The sequence below is a fragment of the Mytilus trossulus genome, chromosome 2 (genome assembly GCF_036588685.1).
Source record: "Mytilus trossulus isolate FHL-02 chromosome 2, PNRI_Mtr1.1.1.hap1, whole genome shotgun sequence".
Classification (NCBI taxonomy): domain Eukaryota; kingdom Metazoa; phylum Mollusca; class Bivalvia; order Mytilida; family Mytilidae; genus Mytilus; species Mytilus trossulus.
Window position 1 is genome coordinate 2,105,137 of NC_086374.1, and position 25,091 is coordinate 2,130,227.

Here is a 25,091-nt window from a genome sequence, read left to right on the forward strand (position 1 = left end):
ATATATACTCCATATGCATGCGATAGTGGAACATTGCTATATAACAATGAATAATTACAATTGGCATGCTGAAATAATCTCTTTTGTCGGAAAGTTTTGTTCTAAATCGGACCTCGTTGTCAATTTCACGATGTAGGTCAATACATCCGGCTGATTTATCTGTATCTGTTGTATTATATCAAGATATATTGGATATATGCGTTCAACGTAGTCACCGAAATATCCATTGTATAGTGAGAAGATATTATCTTTAGAGCGGAACATGATTTTTTTTTCTAGTAGTAATTTTTTACTTAATAAGTTGATGTTATACAGTTTTTTGGTGCATTTACGTAACATTTTACCATCTAGTTGCTTGATTATTAAAAGAAAACAAATTCTTTATATCATGGTAGATTGTGGTGTACATGTAACATATAAATAAATAAAGTGTGTTGTCAAAAAAATATATAGCAAAAACAAAAAGCAATAACATAGAAATGGCCACTTTAATATTCGAACAAATAACATGTAAAAAAAAAGTCACATATAAGTCAACTATGAAATACTAGACTTTTTTAGTTCATAAATTGTCGTATAAAAATCTATGATAGCTGGAAACCACAACCGGATACAAAATGCATATTTTACATTCAAACAATATCATGTGGTAATTGTAAATCTAAATTATAAAAAGAGGCAACCTGGTTATCAATCTGTTTTTGGTGATGATACCACTGTATGAGAACAGGAAGACAGTTTCTTTGTTCTATTTTATTATGCATGTCTATAAAGTTCCTATTTCCACGTTCCACAATATCCCTTCATTTCAGTATTTATCTCAGAATTTAGATATATTTGTTTAAACATTTATACGTGTGCTGATCTGAAAGAGAAATAAAAGATATGCTAATGTTCATATTTGTACTTTTTCCACTAAACGTGTGAATATTATATGTATTATTTTTATGGTTTATCATTTTTGATGGGTATGATAATAATTTGATTCATTCGTACCAGAATAAAAACGTCATAATATGAATGTATAAGGTGTCTTGCCAAAACAATAACTATCTGTAAAACTGATTTGCATTGGATCTTGTAGTAGGTCTATGTATTTTTTTAAAGATCAACTCTTTAATGCTTGCGTAAATTTCGGCCTCGCGACATTCAATGTCGAAATGTGCATATGGTTCAGAACTTTGCAACAGACTACTAACACAAAGGTTCCTGGTTCGATTATCGTTCGGGATGAAAATTTCAGGAACTCAATTTTCGGCTCTCCCTTGACACCATTTGCGGGTATGGTCTTAAGGAAACGATGATAGTCCGTCGGAAGGGGACTATAAATGGCTGACCCGTGTTAAGAGAGAGCCATATCTCTTGCACGTTATAGACACCATTGTAGATTTCGAAAAAAGAGTAGGCTAATGCCGCTACAAGGCAGCACTCGCACCCGCACAATGGAAAGGGATTACTATCAGTGGCAAAACTTGTTTCCCAATCCACTATAAATAAATATGTTCAAACTAAACATTTGGTACCGGTGATGTTATTAATTGTTAATCAGAAGTGATTTTACCATGTTTTCAATCATTCATGAAAATATATAAGAAATCTACATAGATGTAAAATTCAAATAATAGGTCATTTATATATAGGCCACCTTCGTTCTCAATGTTATTCGTCCTGTCCTGCTACAAAATATGGGAACAGGAAACTTCAAACTTCAAACTTCATCCGTTATTGTGCTATAATGACCGTTTTGGTCCTTTTTTTTACTTTTCATGATAAACACAAAATTACTACACTAACTATTTATCGGTTTGTTGGCAGTTTTTGTAATGCACATCGAAAACTGATTGTGTTGTTTTTAATTTTCAGTATATTCATTTTATGACTTGTATGATAACTTACTCCACTTCAACTGGACATTCTGAATAAATTGCAACAGAAAATTCGTTTTCATCCGCTTCACTATCACAGTGAATAAGTAGTACATATGTTCCCGGCTTTACTGTGTAACAAGTGTCTACAGAAGTTCCCAATTGGTAAGGGCCATCACCACCTTCACTGTCTCTCAAAGTTTTGCTGTAGTTGTCATTTAGCCAGTCGTTATTAGCAGGAAAAATAGCTTTAGGAGCCTGAAAATTTAAACGTATTATTGTATCTCTTTTAAACCTTTTAAATCTTAAACATAGTTTTCAGATACTTTTCTTTGTGCTATATATACTTGATTTTACTGATGTAAACTTATATAAAAGCATTTTGTATGATATGATAATTTCCTCTTTATTGCATCACAATGTGTTGATCGCATACTGTTAATGATGCTTTATGTATATTTAGAATTCCGGATGTCCGATATCATTTTTCTTAAATAACAAAACCTATACATCTACTTAAATCAATTCAAAGATCCACTTACTCTAAAGAGTTTGATACCAAGTCCAAAGCCATTTTCCTTTTCTGGTTGCATTACTTCAACCCTAAATGTTTGTTCTGAAATATTTTGAAGATTAACATTAATGAGTAACGAAAACTTGTTCATCATTTGGTCTTGATCAATATAATATGTCATCGTTTTCTATAATATCATTGACATTCTATTTGAAAAATATAGTGCTATAAAATCCGAACACGCTTCTAGCAGACTACATCGAAGGCCTATTTTCTCAATGCTTTTTTTTTTTTTAAAGCAAAAGTTGTTACGCTATAGCCTCGTGTTTCTAGTTAAAACTAGTTATAATCCAACTGTATATGTTTTTACTAGTTATGTATTTATGCTCTAATACTTGCAGCATTTTTTTTTGGACTACGTGTTAAGTGTACATATATATGTAAAGATTTTTCCTAACTTTAAGTAATTGTCGTAAGGTTAAGCAAGCGGTGCATGATATTTTCCGAGAACCAATGTAATTGAATGACTTCAACCCACCACTTTTATTCCCCTTTAAAAGTGTCCTGTACCAAGTCAGGAAGATGGCCATTGTTATAATATTGTTCGTTTTTGTGTGTGTTGCATTTTAACGTTGAGTCGTTTGTGTTTTCTCTTATTTTTGAGATATTGAGATAAGACGTGGCACGGTACTTGTCTATCCCAAATTCATGTATTTGGTTTTGATGTTATATTTGTTATTCTCGTGGTGTTTTGTCTGTTGCTTGGTCCGTTTCTGTGTGTGTTGCGCTTCGGTGTTGTGTCGTTGTTCTCCTCTTATATTTAATGCGTTTCCCTCGGTTTTAGTTTGTTACCTCGATTTTGTTTTTTGTCCATGGATTTATGAGTTTTGAACAGCGGTATACTACTGTTGCCTTTATTTGATAAAACCACACCGAGCGCAATAATAAATGTGTTCAATTGCCAATAAAAACAATGAGTATCGTTGTTATTTTTTCTGTAATGTCATTTCTTCTTAAGGGTATTGATTGTAAACATATACTGAAGCTTATTTTCATCCTTTCTCACACTATCTGATCTTACCGTTTTTGACTTTCAGTTTATACTGGGGATTATTTGCAAACTTGTCACTCTCTATTGTTCCACCAGCATTAACACCACTTTTGAATGCACCAAATGAGCATTTGGTACATTCTGAAAAGAATATATCTTTATAGAATTTTGTATGAAACAACAAGAAAACATTTCTAGACCAAAATGACACAGAAATCAACAACTATAGATCAGTCCTTTTCTGATTTTACTTTTAATTACACTGCCTGACGAACTGTTAAAGAGAGTCAAAAGATACCAGAGGGAACAGAAGGACCAAATGTCATGACTAAAACAAAATTTATTTCATTTAATCTTTACTCCGTTTATTTAGTAAATAACTTAAATGGATAATATATTATGGTAAATGCTTTCTTTAAGGTTAATTTAGTATGTATGAGGACAAAGTTACATGTACCCTACATAATGTCACTCAGTATGTGTGAGTTCAATTAGAACTATAACGTGATTATGTTATGCGTGAATACAAGAATTATTATAACTTGATCTTAGTTTGTGCGAGTGCTACTATAAGTGAATTTTAACATTTGTGACTACACATCTGATTTTACCATCATTGATCATGATTGTAGTATGTGCGAGTACAAAACTTACTAAAACGTGAATTTCCACCTGGTTTGTCGCCATTTCTTCCGTTTCCTGTCATTATTGTAATGTTGTCTAGTTCACTGAAATTCAATGATAACTTTAATAAATAGAATGACAGATATGATATGAAACTAAGAGAAGTGGTAAGATTCCTTATATGACACCGAATGAAGTTCACATGATCAATCTTTTACTGTGCCTATCCAATAAGCTTTGTGGTAGTGAATTACCTATTGCCTGACCAGTTTAAAAAATTTGTCAATACAATTTGTCCATTTAAATTGTACAATAGGTATTGTGAGAGCTATTATCAACAGGTGGTCATTTAACTACCTGTAGATTTATTTACCTGGTTTGTTTTTGACAGAGCTATTTTAAATGAATGATACATGTAGCTAGCTTGCTTTCCTCATGTTTAATGTCCTGAATGAACTATTCTATTTAGGTATGGGACATTTTACATAAATACAATATTTGTTCAGTTTAATAAAGATATTTATTGTAAATTTATTCATTTTGCTTACAATCACAAATAAATCATTGCTGGTATATCCCACTTTCATAATGAAGAATAAAGCATTGAAATTTCTATTCACTAAGCCATTTGTACTTTTTTGATATATTGAAAATAATTGTTAACAGTAATTCCAATTGAAGTAGATCCTGAATATTAAATGAAACTCAGCATCACTACTATTCCATTTCTGGAATCTTAATATAACAGGAAACTATATCCTATTAGAAAACAATACGCCACACATAATTCATCTTGTAGAAATATTCACATATAGATGGGCTTATATCCAAAAAAATCCATTTCACAAACACTTTAATTCCATTCAGGAATCAAAAACTTAAAATACATCCCACATTAAAAACACCATGAAGCAAACATATATCTCCCTTTTTATACACTAAATCCACTGATTGAAATTTCCATCTTGACTATTTAGAGACACAAAAAGAAATAGCTTACAATGACCCATATCTTAATAGAATAGTCTATTCAGGACATTGGTCATGATACATGAGGAAAGCAAGCTAGATATCGGTCATATAAATTTTACCTTTTAGAAATAGTTAAGATTTTTTTACTGGGTAGTTTAATGACCACCTGTTGATGAGCTCTCACAATACCTATTGTACAATTCAAATGGACAAATTGTGTTGACAATTTTTTATTCTGGTCAGGCAATAGGTATTTAAATACCTCAAAGGTGATGGGATAATGACAGTAAAGAATTTTTGTCATCGATAATAACATAACAGTTAAACTGCTTAAAACTTAAAACTATACTTGATGAGGTCCGAGGCGCTTTTATTGATTATCTGCCATTAGGAACGCCCAAATTCAAAACTATGAAAGCCACTGACAAACTATAACACCGTGTATGATCGTACATATATAGGTACTAACCAAGCGGGCCAGTGTACATTTCTTAACTTCTGAAATTTTTCCTCCAAAATAATTTTCGCATCGATTTTTTTCCCTATTTATAAGCCTACTTTATTTAAGAATTGAATGCTTCTTTTTGTAAATTTATTGGGGTGTAAAAGCGTTGACCGAAGTACATTTTGTATGACGCGGAAGCGCTTCATGCTTAAAATGTGCGCACGGTCAACTCTTTTACAACCCTATAAAGTTACAAAAAGAAGCATCCAATACTTATAATTACATTTTTTTAGCTATGATCATGAAAACACGAATTTTATATTTTTTCTATTTTATTCACCTGTGCACTTTTTTGTTGGACCACGTGTTCTCATGGATGAAAAGTTTTATTGAGTGATGCAATTGCTTACGGAAGAACACGTGATGTGCAGTTAGCCAATCAAAATAAAGTATTATAATGAAACATACATCTAATGTAATTATATTGTAATAAGAACGATTAACTTGTAAATGCGCAAATAGTTGTGAATGTCACTATCAACTTTTAATTTCGATACAATTGTCGAGACATTTACAAGTTTTATCTGCAAGAAAGCTTAAACAGGGCAAAAGTTATAGATAAAAATCATAAACAAACCTGTTATTACTCATTCCTTGAAATTTTAGGTAATAAACGAGTATGAAAATTTTGTTTTTGTGTACGGTATACAGCAACTTAACTATCCACCGTACAGAGGGATTTATGTGGTCAGCTAAACACCGTTCACAATGCTATTTTTCAGAATAAATATTCGATTAAAAAAAACACAAGCACGAAAGATTTCAATGCCAATTGTTGAAACAACTTTACTTATTACACACACACAGCGGCCTTCTATCAGAAAAAGAGTTGCAATAAAAATAGGATTATATCAGATGAGACGAGTGCAAACACAGGTTTTTAGTAATCGTTCTTATTTGTGGAAAATAATGAGACATCTATTATCAACTACGACCAAATGTAAAAACGATGGGACGAATATAGCGTTGTGAATACGTCAGGTAGCACAATACAAAAAATACTTCTGATCTCCAACCCTCAAAATGCTGATACTTTCTTAAGACTGCATATAAATTAATAACAGAGGAATATATAGAAAGATAAAACATTATTGTTTTAAATAAATGCAATATTTTTTATATGCCATCATTATGTAATCAATTATTATGCAATTAATGGCATTATATTGGTCAGTTCACAGTTCACTCATTGTTGGTTTTCCCGTTTGAATGGTTTTACACTAGTTATTTTGGGGCCCTTTATAGCTTGTTGTTCGGTGTGAGCCAAGGCTCCGTGTTGAAGGCCGTACTTTAACCTATAATGGTTTAATTTTTTAATTGTTGTTTGGATGGAGAGTTGTCTCATTGGCACTCACACCACATCTTCCTATATCTATAGATTACCTAAGCTGTATTTGGCAAAACTTTTAGGAATTTTGGTCCTCAATGCTCTTCAACTTCGTACTTTATTTGGCCTTTTTAACTTTTTTGGATTCGAGCGTCACTAATGAGTCTTTTGTAGACGAAACGCGCGTCTTGCGTATATACTAAATTTAGTCCTGGTATCTATGATGAATTTATTTTGAATGAATGTTTCTCTGTCATCTCTATAACTATACATATAACTATAACTTTTCTAAAATTGTCCGTTTATAAATTTATAAATTATTAAGAAACTAAGGTTTCAACTCTGTCAGGCAAAGTTGGCTTTAGATGAATTTGGCTATTTATTTTAGGTATTTTTGACATACAGCTCTTCAACGGTTTCGGTACTTGTACATCTTCGGATTTCAAATGTTTGGCTTTGATCGTTCCTGATGAAGATAAATCCAGAAAAGCGCTTCGGACGCAAGAAATTAATAACGTGTTGTTTTCAATATTTTAAAACGCAATCAACACAACAGGAGCTACAAAAGGATGTCTCAAATTATCGCTATCGTATTCCATTGTCTTATAAATCTGTAATTAGTGTAAACATCTTTACCATATTAAAGTAAATAATGTTTAATAAGGTGTGAAATTTGACCTTTACATTCTATCCGAAATCTGAGACACTCTTTTGTAGATAATTGCTCTAGGAACGACATATGTTAAAAATCTGCTCTCTCGGAGTATCCATTATGAACAATTGAAAGTTGAAATTTCTTCTTAAATTTTGTAGAAACATTATAACTGATTACATAATTATTGTATAATACCTAATTGCATTAGTTTGAAAGAATAATCTCTAAGCTATCCATGAATATTACTTTTATAAATTTACAAGCATCATAAAGAAAGTTACGGCATTTGGGGAATTGAAGGTATAAAATCTTTGCATTGTGCTACCTTAATAAAAATCAAATAACTTTCAAGTCCAAACATTAAGGTGTGTTAATTTGAAAGTCATGACATCTGGTTTAGTTATGATAGAGGAGTGGAGTTAACGTAACACTGAATTGTTTAACTATATAGTCTTTATCTACCAAGCATATCTTGCTTCTAACTCATCGTTGTTTAGTCATGTTATCCATCAAAGAAATCACGTGTTGGTGGTTGGCTGGACAGGAGGGATACCTCAGTGTATAGACAGTACTGACAGTAGAAGATCATGTGAAATACATCAGTGTACGAAAAGTTTTCTTGTACATCATTGTCATGTGAAAAGCAACACATATATCTTACTGTAAAATAGTTAATGTCAGAGAAAGGGTCACAGGTCTACATTATTTTTCAAACGTCACATACAGGGGAAAGAACCAAAAAGATGTTTTAAAGTATGAACAGTATAAACATGAGAAGAGCAACACCTATACCTTATTCTACAAACGTTTCTGATAGAATATCCAAACATATACCTTGTTGTGCAAACGTCACTTGCAAGAAAACCTTTAGATACGATACTGGATTGACGTTATTGTCACGAAAAGAGTCACAAATCCACCTCATTTTCCAAAGATCCTGAAAATGATAGCCACAAAGATTCTTTTTATATGACCAGCATTTTTACGAGCCACATATATCCGTAAGTGTACAAACGTCAATGACTGAAAAAGGCTACACATTTACATTTCGGACTTTTATTCAGTTTGGAAGTTAATCGCCCCGGTTTTTACATCACTAACCTCTAGAAAAAAATGTGTTTAATCCTTATGATAAACCAATTGTTCGCGATTTTTAATTCATATTTTGTTATTTACTGCTTACTTCTTTTACCAACAAATGCACGATTGACATGCCTTAACTAATGAGTTATGACTTTCTTAAATCCATAAATGTTGAATTAATGCAATATAGTCTAAAATAATGTAGCACCTACCTCAAAAACTTCATTTACATGAGATATTATCCTAATTGGAAGCGTAAAAGTAGCGAAACAGTCGTTCGCTTGAAAGTTTACATTCGTTTGACGTCGTTTTTTGAGTGATGTAAATTCGCCAAATCATTTGTGAAAGTTCGCGGAGTTTTATTCAAATCTTAATTTCATACATTTTCAAAGCTTTGATGAATTATTTTTTTTTGTAATATATGCATTACAATATAAACAACTATTATGTATTTGGTTTTCAAACCCAATTTGCTAAAACAAATCCAGGAATCCCTGAATTTTCATGTATCGCACATGAATAGATAAGTGCAGGTTACAAAAGTAGTTTCGGAACATGGTTTATCGAAGTGTAATCCAAAAGAAAAACTCTTATTGACCAATAAAATTCACGTATTTATAGATATACAAATCATATAAGAATTTTTATTTTATAACATCACCGTCAGGAGGGGGACCCACAAAGAAAATATATATTATGAACAGCAATATCATGAGTAAATCCATCACTATATCGTTTAGCGGGTTAATTTCGCGGGGTGTAAATTTTCGCTTATTCGCAGATATATTAAATTTCGCCAATTTAAAAGTGCACATGCAAAGGTATTGATAAAAGTTTTGAATCCGACAAAATATTCACTGCAAAAATATTTCGTATACATTAATCAATGAAAATACCGAAATTTTACAATCCCGAAATAAACCCGCATACGGTATTTTATACGTTACCTTATTGTTTGGGGATCATTGTCAAGAGTAGAGTATGTTAGAAGACTCACTGCATAGACATTTTTTGGGGTTTTGTATGGCGTTCATTTTCACTTAAACCTAGTATATTTATTTGTTAAGGGGACAGCTGAAGGGCGCCTCCTGGTACGGGAATTTCTCGCTATATTGAAGACCTGTTGGTGACCTTCCACTATTATCAGTTCTATGGTCGGTTTGTTGTCTCTTTGACACATTTCACCTTTCCATTCTCAGTTTTACTGTTTGTTGAAATTGATGTTGGAAGACACCTTATTTTACAAATAATAAAATTTAGAATGGATATGGAAAATGTGTGAAAGAGACAACAACCCGAGCTTAGAGCAGACAACATCCGAAGGCCACCAATGGGTCTTGGTGAATATATATGATATAGTTAAATTGTAACTCAAAGTAGGCCTATTGAGTTAATTTTAACCTATGCCCTATCTTTTTTGCTTTCAGTTAATATTTATATTCTAATTTGAACATAGTATAAAATTTAACGTACTGAGGATTTGACACTGGAGCAGCGGTAAAAAATCTGATCAGGAACTCTTTTTCGTATCCAGCTTCCAATGTCGAGGGTATAGCCACATATGAACCTGGTTCAACCAGAAATCTGTATAGTATTTGTACACTTGGCATGTATACATTAGACTTGTCACCTAACAGTTCCAGGGAAACACATTCTTCCTTTTTGCCGAGAACCTAAAAGATAAAAACAAAACATCCGAGGTCTTATACATTGTTGGTATACATTTACCTTTACATTAACTCTTACGCAGACATTTCAAAATAGCTTCGCTAGATTTTTAAACACATAGTCATGTCCAATCTGATTTAGCCATTTATTAGAGAAGTTTCGGCTATGATAGTCAACTGCCATCAATTATTTTGAAATAATTGAAACAGAAGTGACTAATTTTTATTTTGATTATAGAATTCTACCTATTTTGCTTATGCATTTAAAGCTACGTACATGTGATGATCTATTCATCTTATTACACTGCAAATATATTATACAGTCAAAGATTAATATATGTTTCTCTAGATTAGCCAAACAAAAGGTTTGGTAAGTAAATAAGTACACAATTATTCTTTTCTAGCGCAGTTAACATCATGCTCTACACTAAACACTGTATATGTATTGACGACATAAAAAGAAACATACCTTGAATAGATCGCATCTGACTTCAGTAATATCATTCCTGCTCTCCAATGTTCTTTGTACTATCTGAACAACAAGGGAAACTTTACCTTCATCGTTCATTGCTACAGATACAATACATATACATGAACAACTAAACACTAAAAATTACGTTGCATATTTTTACCTGAAAGAGAAATATTTTATAAACAGAAATTAAGTTATAATATATGTATATATGTATATGACTTCAGATACAGCCAACACTTTCGTTTTACTAAATAGAATATTTCGATCATATTACTTATCCTATCATCAATATTTTAAGTTGTATTAGAAAACATTGTTGCTGTATTTGAAACGTTTGAAGCAACAGCATACCTTCATCGCCGAGTGTAACACTGTAAAATGGATTCTTTGTTCGTTGTTCAAATCCACCATTCTTTCCATCTCGCCAGTTTCCATATATACACGTAACGTAGTCTAAAATATAAAAAAAAGTTGCCACTTACAAATATTTTACTGGCACTGATATCAAATTTACAAAATACTTTAAAAAAATCCCTACTTTAACCTTATTTACACATAGATGTACCGTATGACAGAAACTATCGACCAAAACACAATTCGGGTTAGGGTTAGGGTTAGGGTATATGACAATACACAAATTTAGTGTTGTTTTAAACCCTGTTGACAGGACAGACTTCCAAGGAACTATAAAACAAACGAATGTCACCAAGCCATATGTTTCGAGTAGCGTCGGCAATCTTTATTCTACACAAATAGAGTTTAAAACAGCATAAATTTTATCTACAGACGATTTTTAAGTATTTTGTTTTTATCATACTTTGAGGTATGAGCAATGATAATGGATGTGTATGTGATGAAATCTTGATTACTTTCAAAAGTTCCACGCCATATTGATTTCAATTTCCTTTGATTTTTGTGCGCTGAGAACCCTAGATTTATCAAGTCCTATATTAAAGGCAATTTTGTGTGTTTTACTTTTCGGTAATTGGTGTCATCTCCTTTTAAAGTTATCGCTTTTAAATCAATTTTATAATTTCATATTGTTATTTTTTTAATTTGAGTATTCAATTTTCTAGTATTCGGGTCATTTATTTTAAGATGACTAGGGCTCTGTTGTACAAGAGTAGATATACTTGCGTTTCCTTACTTAACATATCAGGAAATCCATCTCTGTCAAAATCCGGTGTTAGATTACAAATGGTACAATCTTCAAAGTATCGCAGAAAATCATTTATATCCATATAAAATTCTCCGTCGTCTTTTGAAGGGTGTGGGACACAGTCTGATGGGGCAGTTTTCCATTTAGGACTCCTAACAAAATTAAAACATCATCAATTAAATTAATATGATTATACGATATTTATCCTTTAGATCGTAGTGTATTTCGCATTGTTCAATATAATTTTATAAATAGTACAGCACTCCACTACCAAAACAATAGAAATAAATGCACCAACACCATTAACACTTCATGCTTTTTAACATTCAATAAATTATAATTAAATAGTATCTTGATGCCAGTGGCTGTATTTGTGGTGTAAGAGTACAATCTGTGAAAGCAATGATTGATGAATTCAAATATTGGTAGCGCAAATTCTAAATAATCCAGATAACATCGTCTTCGCGGGTTGCAAAGGATTTTGAGTGCATAAAAAAATCTATGAAAGATTCGTAACATCAAACATCGAATTTAAAACAATTAATATACAGTTGTGTACAAGAATAGTACAAAAGTGTAAGATCTAAAGAGTATGTTTGATGTCAATCAGATGAACCTATAATCTCTGACTAGTTTGACTGTCAAATAAAATTCCATTATGTTGACAACAATGTGTGAACAAAACAAACAGACATCACAGGCAAAAATGTTAACAAATAGGGGAATAGCAGTCAACCCTGAATTATAATTTAAATCAGTGTAAAAACATACAAATATGTCAATGAAGAAAATTAAAATGGCATAAAGACAATGCACATGATCAAAACCGAAAGACAGGAATACAAAAAACGACTACAGCAAACCAACATATTGGCATGATGCCAAGTACTGAGCCATGATATACGGATATTACCAAATAGATAATAGTAAAGGTTAATAATTTACCAAGACAATTAAAAGAAAATTATAACACATTATTGAGACAACGACAGTATCTAGAGTATATAATTCAAGACCCTCGCAAGAGTTTACGTTATGAACTGGAATAATGTTTTAAATAACAACAAATAATAAAATATTGCAACACTTATTAAGATTTGCTGTTACAAAATTTTAGAAATTATTATAAATTAAGGAATGTATCTCCCTCATGCAATTTCTTTCACGGATTTGGCTATACTTTTTTTTAACCTTTTGGATTATAGCTCTTCATCTTTTATATAAGCTTTGGATTTCAAATATTTTGGCCACGAGCATCACTGAAGAGACATGTATTGTCAAAATGCGCATCTGGCGCAAGAAATTTGTTACCGTTAATTTTATTGATAGTAATTCGTGGTTTAAAATATATTTTAGAATTTAAAATTAAAACAAGCATATTGCAAAATGCACACGCAGATTAAACGCAGCAAAATATAAAGAAAAATACGAGCAAAATATCTAAAAAATATGTGTCAAAATTATATTAAATATTTAATATTTTAATTTTGTTGATTTACAATCCATAAATTGCTTAGATAAAATAAATGAAATTTATGTCAAGTATATAATGATATAAACACCTAGATAGACATGTGCGCAAATATTCCCTAGATCCCCGAACGATTTTATGATTTCAATATGTTCGAATATATGAAAAAATCCCCGACCGAATGAGGTTCGGTCCCCTTAATATCATGTACAAATATTTGATATAATCGTTTGGAGGGTATCTAGAGACTATTTCGTTCGAACAGCACTCCGTCGCCTTTTATAATGTATGCGTTGTTTATGTCACCAGATATGAAATTAAATACTTGTCACTCCATGGGCCGTTCCATTCACCGTTGCCCCAGGGATTTCTTAATCTTAATAAATTGGCTTCACCCACCTACAAAAAAAAGTTACTATTTAGAAGCTTTTATTATCAAATTTGTTTTTATATTTCTAATGATCGTTTTGGTGTTATATTTTAAAAATCCCAGAGACGTCTGAAATTTTTTTTGGAATATAAATCATTTTAAACTTTGATATAAATATAAACAAAAAATTGGAAATATTCCATCATCTAATCAACTAAGTGTTCGTATAGCAACATAGATAGTATCCGCAGTTCAGGTTTGCTAATAAATACTGTAAGTTGTTAAATATTTCCCCCTGGAAAACCACTTCTTGAAAGGCTTTACACTAAGTACTTGAGAGCACCCCAAGGTTTCGTGTTGCTTAGTCTTTATTTTTCTCTGTTTGTGTTTATTTGACTATTGTTTGTCTGTTTGTCTTTATTTAAGCCATGTCGTCATTTTCGACTTGTTTGAATGACTTTTAATGTCACCTGGTATCTTTCGCCTCATTTTTAAGTAAATAGTTGAATAAAGTGTGTGCTATATAATATATCAGACTTATAAAAAACAGGCTTCTTAGTTGTGTCTGTAAACGAAAATAAACTTACAATAAAAGCTCCGTTTATGGAGTAAGCATGACCTCCTACCAATCCACGTTTACCATCGCTTTCATGCTGCAAAAAAAGAAAAATGTGAAAAATAACGAACCCCGAGTAAAACTAAAACTAAAGAGCAAAAAAAAAAGTTCAAACGCATTAAACGAATGGATAATAACTGTGATATTCCTGGCTTGGGGCTGTATATTTCTTTTGTTGAAATTGTGGATTGAGCCTGTAGCACGATAGATAAACATATTTCAGTAATGTATGTTTATCAACTAAAGTTACACTACGTTAATGTATCGTTAATTGATTTTTTCCCAGCTTTTCACAGTTCTTGTCATCCGTCGTCCGTTATATTTTTTTTACAAAAATCTTCTCTACTGAAACAACTTGGCAAAATGTATTTAAACCTATCCATAATCATTAGGTTCATATCTATTTTTTTATATACATATTTGTTTCAAATTGCCTATGAGATGGGTTTTTTAAATGATATTTTTTCTAGATTGCCTATTAAACAAATTATTATCATGGAGATACTTATTAACAGCTGGAAACAACGTCCATGCTCACATTATGTATAATAGTAAGCCAACCTAATCACTATAGATCCTAACCATGTCCCCTCCACAACGCAAAACCTAACCCTTGATATAAATATGTGTGTGTCAAAGAGTTATTTTAACATTGGAAGTATACTCATATCTCATCTTATTTACAGGTTTAACCTTTGAAAATCGATCACGCTTAAGTGCGATGGTTTACACTAAAGTGCGATGCTTGCATACGCTAAAGTCCGATGGTCCACGAAAGGATAAATGTAAAAACGTAGTTTGATTATGACGTTAACAGTCGTTTATACAAACCAAAAACATTATGTACATGCCGAAGATACATCACGAATATTTGATTAACAACTTTTAATCCGGAATGTGCTTGACTTAATTTCAAACCTAACCGGGCTAAATCGGATAAAATAAATGTGTTTATTTTCGGGTGCTAGAAGAATGACTTGTGTCTTACACAGCATAGACCTTTGACAATATTTCTATATAGATATAAAATAGTATACGCAAAGGGATACTGTTTCCTTTATCCTGCTTCTATTCGGAACGAACAGATACTTAAAATCATTGTTTACGTTGCAGTCTACTTAGGGTCCCATTAAAACAATGTCAATTTTGTTGAAAATTAACGTCGGTAAAAAAGAGCTTTGTAACATTTGTGACGACGGTAAGGGGGGTGTTCATAGTAGTGATAGACTGTGTGAACGACAAGCTACACAAATAATCAATGCGCCCTTATTGTTGAAAAAACCATTTAACAGGACATGTAGTATTTTGTGACACTTAAATGACTTTTTTTCATAATTATTACGTGGTTGGTCTTTTAAATTTAGAAATAATCATTTAAGCATGCCGGTAAATTATAACCAATCCTATCACATATGTTATACCTTAGCATATGTATATACTAGTTTTTGTTTTGCAAAAAAAGAAAGACTATTTTTATTATCTGAACTTTAATCCCCTAACATATGGTCCATTGCATGATAAACCATCGTGCAGTAACAAAAAAAACCATCGCATTTTAGCGTGATACACCATCGTACTTTAGCGTAGACCATCGCATTTTAGCGTGATCATCGTACTTTAGAGTCCTAAATATATATTCAATGTTTTATTTCCATACCGGACATATACATCCAGCCATAGTAGTAGGGCATTGGAAGGCATTGTATAACCTTTGGAATAATCGTTTTGGGGAAATCTTTTTCGTCGAAAAGTCGATCCTCTCCGCAACTCCTCCTGTTAAGTTCAAGTAGGAATCAGCTATTAACCCCTCGGTTATTTCGTCGTACGATCCATATAATCTGTTAATATTTACATATTCTATAGTTATTCACAAATAGTTTTTGAACTAAACACAAACGGAAATACCTCTTAATGACATGGCAAAATCAAATGACAAAACACATAAAAACTAATTGTCACATTCTTGACTTCAAATGTAGTAAATGGTTTTATAGCGATCAACCACTCACTTTGTAATACAGTCTTGTAAAATTCCGTTACTTTTACAATGATGCGTGAATTAAACAGACATAATATATAAAATGTACACTGTTGCTTCTGTGCTTTTTGTCCACGTTTGCATTTTGCCCGATAATTTTGCCTTTTTGTTCAACACTTCTATTATTGTCCGTTGCTTTCGGTCCATTATGCATTTTTTCAGATCAGATTGTATTAAGAAGATAAACTTACAAAGATTGTTACATCAAACAGTACCTGGTGGACGTTTCGTACACGAGGGTATCACCTGCCTAGTAGTCAGCACTTCGGTGTTGACATTAATATCAATAATATTGTTATCCCAGGAATAGATTACCTTAGCAATATTAAGCATAACTTTTCAACATTTCGGGTCCTCAATGCTCTTCAACTTTGTACTTCTTTGGATTTAAATCTGTTTAGATCTGAGAGTCACTGATGAGTCTTATGAAGACAAACGCAAATCTCGCGTATTAAATCATAATTTTAGTACCTTTGATAACATTCGGTACATCTTTGGGAAAACATGAATAAATGGGAATATAAGATAAGTTAATGAGACCGCAATAAGACAACACATATACTTTAAAAGACAAACGGGTAAAAAGACATGTATCACTTTTTACGCTATATTGACCAAATCCGTGAGATCCAGGAGTAGTGCATGATAGAGATTATAATGATTAATTGGTGGATCAATGCACATTGCTTACAAAAAACACATACTTTGGCGTAAATTTAGAAAAGCCTTAAGGTAGATCTTCCTCCATCTTGGATTTTGAAATACAAGAAAACAAGGTCTAGATCTTTGATGAAATGTGCAAATATTTAGAGAAGTAGGTTATCCATGTGAAAGAATTTTCATTAAGATATAGAAAATGCCATGTTTGATCATATTTATGATTGTATTTTACAAAAAAAAGAATTGTTTCCTTTGATTCATTTTTTCCCAATTTTGACAAATAAGGGGATGCAACTCAATTGCAAGGGCTGATAATTCAGATAGTGTTACTTTTACAATAAAATGTGTGAGGAATTTACCAATTTTTACATGTAGCAAGAAAACTGAGTCCGGTTACCCCATTTTTCATTTTTTTTTATCTGAAAGCATAATATTGGAGCTATCTTCTCATATTTTATCTCAAATTGCAATGTGTGGTCTGCATATTTTGGCGAAAAATTAGATTTCCATGCATTATTTATTCAAAATCTTGACAACTTTGCACAACCGGTAGTGTGAATTAAGTTCGGTGACCCATTATTTTTATTAATGTTTTTAAACAAGCAGGATATAAACTACATTTTGGCAAATTATTAAAAAAAAATCTATGGATTTTGATTAAGACACCCAATCTACCTTACACTTACTTCGCGAAAGCCTTTTCCAGGAGACCCACCCACATCTCATTCGGATCTGTTGCAGAGTGAGCCCCAAATATTTTTGTTTCATCCGTAATGGGTAGAAAGTCATCAATATAGGTATCATGCCAAAAACCAAATCTCCAGAACCGACAGTGACAAATCCCATCATAATTGTCCGATCCTATTTTGTAAGCATCGCTCGGTATTACCTGTAATATAAAAGAAGTAAATACTCTCTTGTTGATATATTGCTTTGAGACCATTATGATAGTCATGGTGATACTTTATTTTCAAGACGTTTTGGCTTAGACGATAGCGGGTGAGGGTTGCACAGAAACACGTAATATGAGTGTAAAAAATCATATCAAACTTATTGCTATATTTCCGTCAAGATTTATAATTCTCATGTAAACAAAGTGACACACCTGGTCTCACTCCGTTCAGATTTCTTGATATTTTACTTGAAATCACAAACAAAAATGACTATCAAATAAGTACATTTAAACTTATTCATAATACTAGCATCAAATCGCTGGCTGTTGGGTTTTACCTTTATGGCATAAATCAGGTGTTTTCTTGAGATAAAAAAATATTGCAAAAAATCTACCAATTACTGTGAATAAAATGCAAATAACGCATACATTTGACTTGGTACATGACATTTAAAGAACAAAATGGTGGGTTAAACGTGGTGTTTTGGAATATCTGAGAGAACTGATAAGTCTTATGTAGATTAAATTATAATCCTGGTACCTGTCATAACTATATGCAATGTCAAATAATATCGCTTAAATGACAACACTACACAACAGAAATACAAACAATGTTAGACCACTCATTACAGAGAAAATCTCACATGAATAATATAATAGTTGTTATAATATGTAAACCGCAATATAACAACGAATATCTCCCATTAACATTTCGTATTCGGTTTGGAATTTTTTTTGTTTAAACCCTTTGGTTATGTTTATTCCTACTAACCCTTCGTAACAATCTTGGTTTGTCTGCAATGTTGGCTACCATAGCCATAAACCAACAAGTGCCGACTTCACCTTGTCCAATGTCAAATCGAGTTGCGCCGTCTGAAAAGAGAACAGGGTCTTCTGCGACTTCCTGTAAAAACAATGTTTTACTATATTTTAAGTTTTAAAAAGTAGGAATTTTGCAAATATTGCATTTTCTTTTTGTTCTGATACAGCTTTTTGAATTAAGCAATTTACGATGAGTTTGTTTTCAAATCCGATATAGCATCTTTTCATACTTCTAATTTGGTGTTAGTATTTTTCTATTGAAAATAAAGAGCGTTCAATATAAGTTAACTTGTGTAATTGTTTGCTGTGTCATGAACATAAACACCAAATTAACTCATGCATAAAAACCATATTTCTTACATAATATAAATCAAGGAATGAATATCAATGGATTCAAATTAAATCACTTTAGAAATATATGAACATATTTTGATATAAATTGATCAATAAATAGAAATTGAGTATGTTAACAATGAATACAAACCATAGGTCTTTTCCATTCCAAATCTGAGTTTTTAGGAAAAGCAATATCCACAGTAAAATCGTAGTCAGTATACAGATCTCCGTCCGGTTGAGGAGGGGCATATGTGGGAAAATCGACAGACGATGTCCGAAAATCTAAGAACAGTTCATGTGTTCCAATGTCTGTTGGTACATACTCGGTTCCCTTGAAGTCTGGCAGTGCAGGCAATATCATATCGTTAGTATGGTTAAAATCAACAACACTTTTGGTTTTCCTGCTTTTAACTCCAGTTGGCCCATTTTTATCACCACTTTTGTGTTTAGCAGTCACGATTTGCACAGGTGCTGATTTATACTTAAAAAAAAGATACTTTTAGTTTGAACTATTTAAAACAAAAAGTTGATGTGAGTATATTTAGTGCTACTAAGCAGCAAATCATTCCTAAAAGAAAGATACCAGAGGGACAGTCAAACTCATATCATATTTAGTTAATACGATGTAAAACGCCCTTTGGTAAGTACGATGTAAAACGCCCTTTGGTAAGTACGATGTAAAACGCCCTTTAGTAGTAAAAAGTGAGAAATAACGTTTATGTCGGTGATTCATCTCGTCTTTAATGCGTCGTCTTTACAGACATTATGGACCATTATCATAACTGCAAAAATTAAAGTTTCACATGTATCTTTTTTAATGTAGGCTTAATATTCAACATTTGTATTCTGTACTATAGATTGTAAAGCAATATGAAATACCATGTGGAGAATAATGCCTGAGGTTCTAACTCACGAGATCATAATCTAAATGGAGACATGCCGTTCCAGATCTACTAGGAACACTTCGTATTCGACTCTCTCCGATTGTTATAATATATAACAAAACTGCTCTTCGGACGGGTTGTGGTCATTTTAATATTAATTCAACATCTCTAAATGTAAAATGCTTTGCAAACGTTTTAAACGTAAATTTTCAAATTTTTAAAGCGACATCACTTTGTAACAAGAATTTCTTAGATTTGATAAAACAAAGTGGAGACAATTGTGGATATATTCATTTTTTGAACAGGAAAACAAAATCTAGATGTGTTGTCATTTACTTAAACAGCTGTACAGACTACAAATAAACGAAATAAATAGCAGATGAAACTGTGTATGTGTCATTTCAACAGTTGAAATTTATAACATATATTTATTTGGTTTTTGTTAAATTCAAATGCACCCACCAAAATATTAAAAAAATTCTTATTAAATGTATGTAAACTATCATTTCATTATAATTCAAGATATCGCATAGTAAATACTTACAAATTTAGCCAAGCATAATGAAAAATACATAAAATCAACATTTGACTATATATATCGCTGAAAATCTATTCAATGACAAGAGGTATTTGCAACATACGTTATCATATCTGATGAAGGTAGAAATTATAAGTAAAAAAAGCATTGGCTGACGTTTTGACTTAGAGGAAAATCATTAAATAAATAAAAGAAATATAGTAGATACTGTGACCCTGTTTATTTACCTCGATTGGTGTTTGTAATTTTTTTGGTGAATATTGTTGCTCTTGTTGTGTATTCTGGTGAGAAGAAGTGTGTTGTTGGTGTGTACTCTGGTGAAAATGCGTTTCTTGATGGCTCCATGTGTGTACTTCACTCCTAAAATACTGCTGTTCATGATGTTCAAATGATGCATGATCAGGACTATCAGAAGAAGGAGCACAACCCATGATAATTCGCTTTTTTTCTAATTATCTAAAAACAGATAAAACCACAGCATCTGAATTCATAATAACTTCTTTTGAATATCGTTTGCATTTTAACGATTTGAAAGGATTTCAAAGAATAAAGACTACATGTTTTTTTTCCAATCAACACTTCAATGGTTATTGGAGGTCCACAAATCAAGGATACGAAGTAAGTTACATTCATGAAAGAGATAATGATGTTATTTTTAGGTCACAAACAAGAAAATTAGTACATCATTAAAGTTAACAAAAGGCAAGTCATAAACAAAGCAAGAGCAACATGTTACTGCTTGATTAATTGGTTGATTGTTGGTTACTAAACGTTAAATATTTCATTCATGTTCAGGACGATACAAATTCCGATAGAGACTCATCTAAACAATGTAAAAAGAAAAAAAATATTTTGAGGAATATGTATAAGATGGTATGAAATTATAAATTAGAGAAAGAAAAAAAAGTTTTAATACAATTAATTTCCGTATAGCTACTTTTTTCATTTCGAAGAAAGGGAAACAAATGATTTAATAAACGATATTTTTTTGGAAATATTTATTCTGCAAACTTTTCTGTTTCTGTAAATATTGACACTTAAGTTAACAAAGTACACAACCGTGTATCAGATAAATTCTAAAAAAAAATGACATCGTTACATATAACATTCAGTGACATACATTCAATATAAAACATTGATTCCGCAATAAAATGAGAAAACACGATTTATTCATAAGTTGAAATTGGAGTTGAACTGTTTTCCGTGTCTAAGAGTAAATAAGTAATGAATATTCTGACCATTATAACAGTTCTGGGATAGAAACTATATAAAAAAAAACAGAACAAATGTAGTTCTCAAATATATGCATTCCTACTGTTTTGTATATATTGCGCCGGGGAGGAAATTACGATCAAGTCTACTCTAACATCGATAGGTTGATTTCTAGGCACTTCATATGTATATATACCTTATATATATAGAATCGAAATCTTCGAAAGAAAGCGTTCCTTTCATGATTTAGATAAAGGAAGATGTGGAATGAGTACCAATGAGACAAATCAACATCCAAATAACAATTTATAGGTTAATGTACGGCCTTTAACACAAAGCCTTGGCTCATACCGAACAACAAGCTGTAAAGGGTCCCAGAATTACTAGAAGAGAGGAGAGGGACCAAAGATACCAAAGGGACAGTCAAACTCGTAAATCTAAAACAAACTGACAACGCCATGGCTAAAAATGAAAAAGACAAACAGAAAAACAATATTACACATGACACAACATAGAAAACTAAAGAATAAACAACACGAACCCACAAAAAACTAGGGGTGATCTCAGGTGCTCCGGAAGGGTAAGCAGATCCTGCTCCACATGCGGCACCCGTCGTGTTGCTAATGTGATTACAAATCCGGTAAAAAGTCTAATTCGGTAGGTCAAATTCATGAAAGGGAAGGGGATTGTAGTTACGACGTAAGGAACATATCCGATATCATTTGTGAAACGGTTATTCCATAACGGTCAACCAACTCGTGATGGCGTCCGTAAAATTTACGAAGGATTGATTTCAACTTCACTAGCAACTAGAAGTGTTAAACCATTCAAACAAGAAAACCGACAGTCTAATCTATATATATATAAAGAACGAGAAACGAAAAACACGAATAAATAACAGAAACAAACGAAAACGAATGTACATCAGATTCCTCACTTAGGACAGGTGCAGTCATTTGCAGCGGGATCAAACGTTTTAATGGTACCAAACCTTCTCCCTTTTTCTGAAACAATAGTATAACATCCCAACATAGAAAAATACACGATAAAATATTAGTTTGAATGCTTAACTCAATCAAAAAACGTAAATTAACACACATTTTACGAATAAATTTAATCTTCGATACCTGATTGCAAATACATAGTTAACAAAATATTAGGGACAAACACTCAAGGCCTATTTAACAGACAGATAGTATTTTCAAAGTAGTTTACTTTAACAAAGAAATCATTTTATGATTGTCAATTAAGTCTGTAACCAATACCTTAATTACTGTCAAAACAAATAGGTACGTATCAACTTATGATTACAAAAATCATGTCAGGATATAGTAAGAGTTTTATTGTGTGACTTTTGCTTTAGATTTTCAGTTTCAATCCCTTTTCTTTTTTAATTATAACCATAGCAATTAAATTGTGCCAATATTAATAAAAACTCCATTTGTAGACATGTAAGCTTTCTTTTAGAATTTTATCCTGTTTTCCTAAGTTGTTAGCAGGGGTTTTAAAAATCGTATCTTTTTATCCCTTCATATTTAGTTTTTATCTTCTTGTTTTTTTCACCCAGGATCGTTTCTAGCTATATATGTTGTTTATGTACTCTGTACTTCTTAAAAGTTTAATAAGGATACATCATTTGGAAATTCAACTGAAAACTAAACCGAAAGTAATTGCTAAATAATGCTTTTGCAACGTTTTAACTGAATTAGAGTTTTTTGTCAGTAACGTTGATAATCAACACGAGAAACCGATGTGACGACTGAACGTACTAACAGTTATTACCATGTACTTTTATGTTTTATACTTGAAATATACAAACTGTTTGAAAACAAATTATTTTTTAATACAATATATGAAATAATAGAATAACAATACTTTGCAAGCTATATTGATATCCATACCTACATTATATATATATATCCTGTATGGTGTTGTTTTTTAAGAGTGAAATCACTGTCGTTATATCCAATTAACTACATAACATGACAGACAAAAAGAACTACAGCTTTCTGTCAATAAGAAAAATGACTATGACCTTTTTGCATATATCACTAAACAATTACTAAATGTGTGTCAATAATAGATATATGCTATTACTTGTTCATTTTAACTTTGTTAAGAAATTTTACTGGTATTTAAAAATGAAGACGGAATCGACAAACGGTCAATCATTGAGGTCTTCTTTGTGACAGTGACATTGACACTCATGGTTGTTTTATTCTATAAATAAACAAAGGATCGTGTTTCCTATATGATCCGATATATATTATATACCCGTTTATAAAACAACAAAGACATAGACCTAAGCCAAAAAAAATCTAAAATAACATAACAAATATGTTTTATAAGAATTCGTACTTTTGATTGGCTGAACACAAGCGAAACATTTCAAAAGTAGATTGTATTTACCAAAACAATTCAACATTCATTACAGAACTTGCTTCCATCATAATGCACAACAGTGCATAGGAAATAAAAGACAGAAGTCTTGGGACTGATGTCAGGTTTCACGTTTGTTTCACTTTGCATTGTTGTGACAAACGAATATTTATTAGTTGTAAGAAATGAATGGTTTTTTTTTTTATTTCAAAGCTTTGAAAGTGCGCAGTTATACGCTTCTATATAAGAAGATCCCAAGGCACTAATATGACATTTGTTATCCATTCGTTTTATATGTTTTAGCTTTTGATTTTGCTATTTGATTAGGGACTCTCTGTGTTGAGTTTTCCTCGGAGTTCAGTATTTTTATGATTTTTATAACATGAAAGAAGCATTCAACTGTTTAATAATAAAAGATTTAAAATGCTTGAACTTCAGTAAAAGTAACTTTGTTGAAAAATTTGATAAACATACTGGTAGAAGTATCATGCTGTCATTCACTCTAATATCAACAGACATTGCAATACACAACTTAAGTATGCCAGAATTCTTAACTTATTACTGTTATTTCAAATCGTGGATTGATTACTTAATTAAGGGATATTCAAATTTTATTATTGAGTTAAGCCCTTCCAATTGATATTTGATAGTGTGTATTTCTATGTTAGGAATCTGATGTAGAGTATTTGACGTCTGTTTATGTAGTTCATATGTGTTTCTCGTTTCTCGTTTTTATATAGATAAGACCGTTGGTATTCCCGTTTGAAAGGTTTTACACTAGTACTTGTTGGGGCCCGTTAAAGCTTGCTGTTCGGTATGAGCCACGGTTCCGGGTTGAAGGCCGTACGTTGACCTATAATGATTTACTTATATAAAGAGTAACTTGGAGGGAAAATTGTCTCATTGTCACTCAAACCACATCTTCCTATATCTATAATTAGTCAAAAACAAAACTACTTTACACAATAAAACAAAA

General features: G+C 31.8%; 1 protein-coding gene across 2 annotated transcripts; it reads right to left on the reverse strand.

Moving 5' to 3' along the window:
* Positions 1 to 492: 492 nt before the first annotated feature.
* On the reverse strand, positions 493 to 20,959 carry LOC134706236 (calpain-A-like). Of its 2 annotated transcripts, XM_063564989.1 has the most exons (16): positions 20,752 to 20,959; positions 19,251 to 19,583; positions 18,717 to 18,848; positions 17,739 to 17,941; positions 16,012 to 16,192; positions 14,326 to 14,391; positions 13,694 to 13,767; positions 11,886 to 12,049; positions 11,090 to 11,191; positions 10,733 to 10,833; positions 10,070 to 10,269; positions 4,085 to 4,158; positions 3,461 to 3,571; positions 2,408 to 2,481; positions 1,897 to 2,123; positions 493 to 865 (listed from the first exon to the last, which is right to left on the reverse strand). In XM_063564989.1, exons 1-16 carry the CDS (start codon positions 20,953 to 20,955, stop codon positions 850 to 852), a joined length of 2,262 nt encoding a protein of 753 aa, XP_063421059.1. In that variant the 5' UTR covers positions 20,956 to 20,959; the 3' UTR covers positions 493 to 849. The 2 variants fall into 2 exon arrangements, with proteins under 2 accessions (XP_063421059.1, XP_063421060.1); XM_063564990.1 differs by lacking the exon at positions 3,461 to 3,571.
* Positions 20,960 to 25,091: the final 4,132 nt, after the last annotated feature.